Source organism: Bombina bombina, chromosome 10 (assembly GCF_027579735.1).
Source record: "Bombina bombina isolate aBomBom1 chromosome 10, aBomBom1.pri, whole genome shotgun sequence".
Taxonomy (NCBI): Eukaryota; Metazoa; Chordata; class Amphibia; order Anura; family Bombinatoridae; genus Bombina; species Bombina bombina.
The window spans coordinates 136,674,318-136,682,562 of NC_069508.1; the positions used below are offsets into that span (position 1 = coordinate 136,674,318).

At 42.1% G+C, this 8,245-nt stretch overlaps 1 protein-coding gene across 2 annotated transcripts in view; it reads right to left on the reverse strand.

Moving 5' to 3' along the window:
* Nucleotides 1-8,245, reverse strand: part of LHX8 (LIM homeobox 8) — a 38,583-nt gene that overhangs the window by 25,632 nt on the left and 4,706 nt on the right. For both annotated transcript variants that reach the window (XM_053693911.1, XM_053693910.1), the window contains one exon: nt 7,632-7,796. In XM_053693911.1, coding sequence (XP_053549886.1) covers nt 7,632-7,796 — 165 coding nt within the window. The remainder of the gene's footprint in view (nt 1-7,631; nt 7,797-8,245) is intronic.

The following is an 8,245-nucleotide window of genomic DNA, read 5'->3' on the forward strand; positions in this document are numbered from 1 at the left end:
TGTGAAACATCAGTCTTCTAGTGTAATCTAATTGCAGTTGCCTGACTGCAGTGCCACCACTCATATCTGTTGTAACAGTAGTGTAAATATTTTAAAAGAAAACTTTGACTGTGAAACATCAGTCTGCTAGTGTAATGTAATTGCAGTTGCCTGCCTGCCAGCGTGTGTGCCAGGCCCACTTGCCAACTAGTGCCACCACTCATATCTGTTGTAACAGTAGTGTAAATATTTTAAAAAGTTTGACTGTGAAACATTAGTCTGCTAGTGTAATCTAATTGCAGTTGCCTGCCTGCCTGCCTGCATGTGTGCCAGGCTCACAGCGTATACTGTGCCCACTTGCCCAGTGCCACCACTCATATCTTGTTTAATAGTAGTGTAAATTTTAAAAAAAATGACAGGCAGAGGCAGGCCACCCCGCAGGTGCCGTCGTGGTGCTGTGATTCCCTTTGGCCGTAGAATAATGCCCAGTGTTCAGAGGCCACGTCCCATGAACTCGAAAAGTTCTGAGGAGGACTTAGTTGACTTTTTAACACAGGACACCCAATCTTCTATAGCTTCCACTCCGAACCTTGATGCACCATCCTCCTCAAGCTTATCTTCGGGCACCTCTCAAGTTACCACCACTCGCCCGCCTGCCGCCGCCACCACCAACACTACAGCCGCTTCACTTGATGTGTCAGAGGAGTTTTTTACACATCAGTTGGAAGAAATGAGTGATGCGCAACCATCAATGAAAGAGGATGTAAATAACAGTGATATGTCTCAGTCAGGCAGCATTACAGACATGGACATACGGTGTGATGATGATGATGTTGTACCCGCTGCCGCTTCCTTTGTTGATTTGTCAGATACAAGTGAAGCGGTTGATGATAACGATGCGTCCGTGGATGTCACGTGGGTGCCCGCTAGAAGAGAAAAAGAACAGGGGGAAAGTTCAGATGGGGAGACAGAGAGGAGGAGGAGGAGGAATCGAGTTGGAAGCAGGGGGAGGTCGTTGCAAGGAGCTAGTGGCACAGTCAGACAGCATGCATCGGCACCCGGGGTCAGCCAGACAGCACGCCAATCAACGCATGCTGTTGCCACCACCAGAATGCCGTCATCACAGAGCTCAGCAGTTTGGCATTTTTTGTGTGTGTCTGCCTCTGACAACAGTGATGCCATTTGCAACCTGTGCCAAAAGAAACGGAGCCGTGGGAAGTGCAACACCCACCTAGGTACAACTGCTTTGCGAAGGCACATGATCGCACATCACAAACGCCTATGGGATCAACACATGAGTAGAAGCAGCACACAAACTCAAAGCCGCCATCCTCCTCCTGGTCCAGCATCTTCAGCCACGTCAACCACTGCTGTCCTCCTTGCCCCCTTCTCAACCATCCGCCAATCCGTCTCTCTTCCGGAGCAGTTCCTGCTCATCTGCCCACAGTCAGGTGTCTGTCCCCCTTGCCCGGCGTCTGACAGCTGGCTTGTCTGAACTCTTAGCCCACCAGCTTTTACCATACAAGCTGGTGGAGTCTGAGGGATTCAAAAAATTTGTAGCTATTGGGACACCGCAGTGGAAGGTATTGGGCCGAAATTTCTTTTCACAAAAGGCAATCCCCAACCTATACTCGATTGTGCGAAAGGAAGTAATGGCATGTCTGGCACACAGTGTTGGGGCAAGGGTCCATATGACCACTGATAGCTGGTCTGCAAAACATGGTCAGGGCAGGTATATCACCTACACTGCGCATTGGGTAAACCTGCTGACGGCTGCCAAGCATGGAATGCGTGGCTCTGCAGAGGAGGAGTTGGTGACACCGCCACGACTTGCAGGCAGGCCTGCTGCCACCTCCTCTACTCCTCCTACTCCATCCTCTTCCATAACCTCCTCAGCCGAGTCCTCTTTTGCTGCTGCGTCTTGCTCCACATCAACGGCACCCCCCAGCTCCGCAGGTACTATTCCACATCCCGGATACGGCAGTGTCACGCCGTCTTGGGGTTGACTTGCCTGAAAGCAGAGAGTCACACCCGACCAGCACCCTGTCCGCCCTGAACGCACAGGTGGATCAGTGGCTGACTCTGCACCAACTGGAGATCGGCAAAGTGGTTTCTGACAATGGAAGTAATTTGGTGGCGGCATTGAAATTGGGCAAGTTGACACATGTGCCGTGCATGGCACATGTGTGTAATCTGATCGTCCAACGCTTTGTGCATAAGTACCCAGGCTTACAGGATGTCCTGAAGCAGGCCAGGAAGGTGTGTGGCCATTTGAGGTGTTCCTACACGGCCATGGCGCACTTTTCCGATATCCAGCGGCGAAACAACATGCCAGTGAGGTGCTTGATTTGCGACAGCCCGACACATTGGAATTCAACACTCCTAATGTTCGACCCCCTGCTCCAACAAGAAAAAGCCATTAACGAGTATTTGTATGACCGGGGTGCTAGGACAGCCTCTGCGGAGCTGGGAATTTTTTTGCCACGTTACTGGGCGCTCATGCATCCTTTTGAGGAGGTGACAAACCTAGTCAGTCACACCGAAGGCACCATCAGCGACATCATACCATTTGTTTTGTTCCTGGAGCGTGCCCTGAGAAGAGTGCTGGATCAAGCCGTAGATGAGCGTGAAGAGGAAGAGTTGTGGTCACCACCAGAAACTGCCTTATCAGCATCGCTTGCTGGACCTGCGGCAACGCTGGAAGAGGAGTCAGAGGAGGAATGTGGCTTTGAGGAGGAGGAGGAAGACCAACCACAACAGGCATCCCAGGGTGCTCGTTGTCACACATCTGGTACCCGTGGTGTTGTACGTGGCTGGGGGGGAAGAAGATACCTTCAGTGACATCACTGAGGACGAGGAACGGGACATGAGTAGCTCGGCATCCAACCTTGTGCAAATGGGGTCTTTCATGCTGTTGTGCCTGTTGAGGGACCCTTGTATAAAAAAGCTGAAGGAGAATGACCTGTACTGGGTATCCACACTACTAGACCCCCGGTATAAGCATAAAGTGCCAGAAATGTTACCGAATTACAACAAGTCGGAAAGGATGCAGTATTTCCAAAATAAATTAAAAAGTATGCTTTACACAGCGTATAAGGGTGATGTCACAGCACAACGTGAATCTAACAGGGGAAGAGCTGAAAGTAATCCTCCGACTCCCACGACCACGCCAGCAAGGACAGGACGCTTTACAGACGTGTTGATGGAGGACATGCAGAGCTTTTTAACTCCTATGCATCACCACAGCCCTTCAGGGTCCACCCTCAGAGAACGACTCGACCGACAGGTAGCAGACTACCTCGCCTTAACTGCAGATCTCGACACTCTGAGGAGCGATGAACCCCTTGACTACTGGGTGTGCAGGCTTGACCTGTGGCCTGAGCTATCCCAATTTGCCATAGAACTTCTGGCCTGCCCCGCTTCAAATGTCCTGTCAGAAAGGACCTTCAGTGCAGCAGGAGGTATTGTCACTGAGAAGAGAAGTCGCCTAGGTCAAAAAAGTCTAGATTACCTCACCTTTATTAAGATGAATGAGGGATGGATCCTGAAGGGACTGACATTGGGCGATACATTCGAGTAAAAAAGGCCTGATGACATGAGCTGCCTTGGGCTAAAAATGGTCCACACGCTGCTGTATTTTATCTTCAAATGCCGGATGACTTGCGTGACTTATCCGCCACCAACTAGGGTTCAAGTCGCAATGTTTTAGGGCACTTTCTGCCTGGGAAACAAACAACAATTTTTCTGGCCGCTGCTACAGCAGCGGCTGCAACAATACCTAATTTTTCAGGCATGTGTACACGCCAAATTTTTCTGGCCTCTGGTGCTGTACTGTGGCTTTAAAAACAAAAAACAAAAAAAACAAAAAAGACACTTAACAGGATTAAACTGATAGCAATAGTACTACTTAACACACCACTCCTATCTGGTGGCACATTAGATTGCACGCGCAGTGCCCCAAATTTGAAGTAGGAGGACCAACCAAACATCTTTTTCCATCTCCCGGTTCCTAAAATCCATGCCATATACACATCGCCTGATAGACACAGCAGTGGAAGGTACCCGTCCGAAATTTATTTGCACAAAAGGCAATCCCCAACCTGTACTCGATTGTGCAAAAGGAAGTAACCTTACCATGGGTCCCAGACCGCACGTCTTGTAATTCTCTGTCTGGGAAATTATATATCTATCAAATCTATCTATTTATCTATCAAATCTATCTAACTATCAATCGTATCTATCAAATGTATATTGCATCTATTGATCTATGTATCTATCTATCTATCAAATCTATCTATCTCGTGGTTGTGCAAATGGACTGTTTGCGGTGCGTTACACAGGGAGTTTGGTCTGTCACTGTGAAGCGGGCGTAACCCTTACACTACCTGATCGATACAACATCATACCTGATGTTTTAAAGCACGTTATTCCAAACAATTTAGGAATGTTAGGTGATTTATGCCCTTTATGGCTTAAAACCAGTCTCTGCATCAACTATGTAATTTTCCGTGGGAGTTTTGCCATGGATCCCCCTCGGGCATACCACAGTCCAGGTGTTAGTCCCCTTGAAACAACTTTTCCATCACTATTGTGGCCAGAAAGAGTCCCTTTGAGTTTTAAAGTTCGACTGCCTATTGAAGTCAATGGCAGTTCGCGAACAGTTGCGGAAGTTTGAGTCCGCCGTTTGCTAACCAAAATTTTTAGGTTCGCGACATCACTATTTCCAAACCATTTATTTTTAAAATTAGCGATAGTTACATTGGAACGCTGTCATCTGTCAGGAATCCCTGAATATCCCTTGACATGTTTATATTTTTTTTAGTACACCCAAAAGTATTGATCTAGGCCCATTTTGGTATATTTCATGCCACTAGATATATATAAAAAATAAACCATTTTCTTTAGTGTAGCTGCCCCCCCTCAATACCCTACCCCTACACTACCTGCCTCCCAGATCCCTTGCACAAAAACATTTATTTCCCCCCCTCCCTCTCCTCCCTGCTTCCCATGCATTCATAATATTCACTCCCGCAGCATTGCGCACACTAGTGAGTAACCGGATCCGGATGAGGAACCAACGATGGGCCGCCCACCCACCCTCCCTGCTACAGTTCCCACCCACCAACAAATTGGCACCATTGATGGCCGATGCAGAGAGGGCCACAGAGTGGCCCTCTCTACATCTGTGGGTAAAAAAGGTTATTGCAGTGATGCCTCAATATCGAGGCATCACTGCAATACCCTGAATGTGCATGGAAGCGATCACCATCGCTTCCAGCATTTGAAACCCCTGAGGACGTGTCAGGCACGTCCGTGGTCACTATTTTTTTGTAGGACGTGCCTGACATGTCCTTGGTCGTTAAGGGGTTAAACGTTTAATTTAAACATCTTTTACTTTACATTTTTCAGTCAAACAAAAAATGTTCGACGTTTAAAGGGACATGAGCCCCAAAATGTTCTCTCATGATTCAGATTGAATATACAATATTAAACAACTTTCCAATCTAATTCTATTATCTAATTTGCTTCATTCTCTTGGTATTTGTTGAAGAATCAATAATGCACTACTAAGAGATAGTGAATAGGGTGAGCCAATAGCATAAGGCAAATATGTGCAGCCACCAATTAACAGCTCCTGAGCCTACCTAGGTATCATTTTCAACAAGAGATACCAAGACAACTAAACAAATTAAATAATAGAAGTAAATTGGAAAGTTGTTTAAGATCAAATTTTCTATCTGAATCGTGAAAGAAAAAAAATGGGGTTTTATGTCCCTTTAATGGGACACTCAAGTCAAAATTAAACTTTCACGGGTCAGATAGAGCATGCAATTTTAAACTACTTTCCAATTTACTTCCATTAACAAAACGTGCAAAGTCTTTTTAAATTTATCGTTGTCACAATGAACATGTGCAAGACTTTACAGTATATACATATATGCATTTGTGATTGGCTATTGCCTGTCACGTGATGCAGGGTTGTGGAAATAGACTTTAACTATGAAATTTGTCAGAAAAAAAAATCTACTACTTATTTGAAGTTCAGACTAAGTGCTACTGCATTGTCCTTTTATCATACATTTGTTTATTATGCAAATCTGCTGTATTTACTGGTCCTTAAAGTGCTTTTCTTTCATATGCATGACAAAAAAAAAAAGTGTTTTATTAGTGTCCCTTTAAGACAACCTTCATTTGCAGACTTTAAAATCATAAGGAATAATAAATGAACAGAAACCCCCCCTCCCCCCCGAAGTATTTAAAGGCAAAAACAAAATGAGACCAAATAAAACCTAAAATATAGGTTAAGTTTGTATAACTGTCAATTAAAACTTTATATTTTATTTGCTGGAAATCTTTCTTATAAGAAAATGCATGAATAATTTCCTTTGCATATTAGTTGTGCAGTACAATACTATACCCTGTCATGAGCCTCTAACAAACGCAGTGTTTATTTATATACTTTTTTTTCTCATGTGCCATTTGAGGAAGGCCTCTTTGGACATGCCTGAAAAACCATTAAAACCCTTGCACGCAAAAATGGTTGCAAAAACAAACAAGCCTTAATGCATAAAATATATGGCCGTTTGTGCATAAAGATTTTATTGAAGTTGCTTAATTCAAGGCCTGAAATATCCTGATAGTGATGGTTCATACAAATGCAGTTTGGACAACTTTAATCTACATAAAATTAAAGGCAAAATTATTTATTACTCATTAAACATAAGAAGCTATTTTTCACATGCTATACTGTTTTGTTCAACTCCAAATATTGATGTTAGTTTGCAAAACTTGAAGAAATCCATTAGACAGAAATGCCTAGTCAGAATATATATAAACCCAACAATAGAAAAAAAATGCACGAAAATGTGACAAACTATGTAGGAAATAACTCAACAATCACTGCATACTCTTTAAAAAGTAGTATCATATTTATTTCTGAGCAATTAATTAAAGCACATTTTTTGTTTCCTTGGAAAAAATAAATAAAAAACAAAAACACTTTCCACTGGGAATTTTAGAAAAAGAAAAAATAGAGAAAACGCGGCAACACAACGCAGGAAAATACCTCAATATATTTTTCACATTTTTACTGAATGTTTATATTTATTTTGCTTAATTACAAAGAAACAAAAATACTAAACAGGGCTGTAGAAAACATATTTAAAGACTTTGCTACAAAATGTACTTTTAATATTGTGTTAGATTGTTCAAAGACTAAAAACACATGGGTTTGAGAAAAACTAAAATGTTGCAGTAACTGTTCTTGACTATTTAGATTTAAGATTAGAATTTTCAGTTTTTAAATCAGAGCCTTTTTTTAACTTAAAAAATGTGTTTCTAAAAACTGTCCTCTGCAAATGTATTATATTATTACTAATACATTTTTTTCTGCTTGTGAAAGTAATTAGCATTAAAACAATTTTCAGAGGAAAATAAACATAGTACAGAAAATTATTTATAAGGAATTAGCAGCTTTATAGAAAAAAGGTATCTGTCACTGTAGTCAAATTTGCTCAGCAACTGAAAATATAAGTATTTTACAACTCATTAAAAAGCAACAACAACAAAAAAAAAAAAACATACCCCAAGCAGTATACATACATGTGTACAACATACATTACAGTATAAAGCACGGATATCCAATGGCTTACCTTGAGAAGGTATTTATCTAAGATTTCCATGCCACAACTGCTACACATTGTTTTTCCCTGGGTGATACCAGATGTTGGCATTGAATGAGGTGAGGATGAAGATGCAGGAGACAGAGGAGATGATGAAGAACAGGAGTCATCATCTAGTACTGCACCAGGACTCCCCTATAATAAAGATCAATTATATTTCAGGGAACGCACTAAAAATGTGAGTGTGTTGTTTTTTTATATATTTCTTTTGAAACCTAAATTATTGTGAACTAACCTCACTCATTTATCAAAAAGGATTATTAATAATATACAATGCCTTTTTTTCAGAATTGAATTGGTGCTAAATAGACAAATTATTCAGCTAAAACTTTATATAAAGGCAAACAAAAAGCAGTTTGTGTACATTTATCATTGGCTACAATAACGTGTCACAGTTTGCAAAGGATTTGAGGTTTAGTTAATATAAATAAATTAAGGCAAATATCCTGATGGGAATTGGCAAACGTAACTGTACTGTCATAGTATTAACACATTCACACATTACTAAAAGAAATGACTTCCCCTGATATCCACTAATTAGGTAAATCATACAGAGTAATAATTATACATTGCCATATAATAGT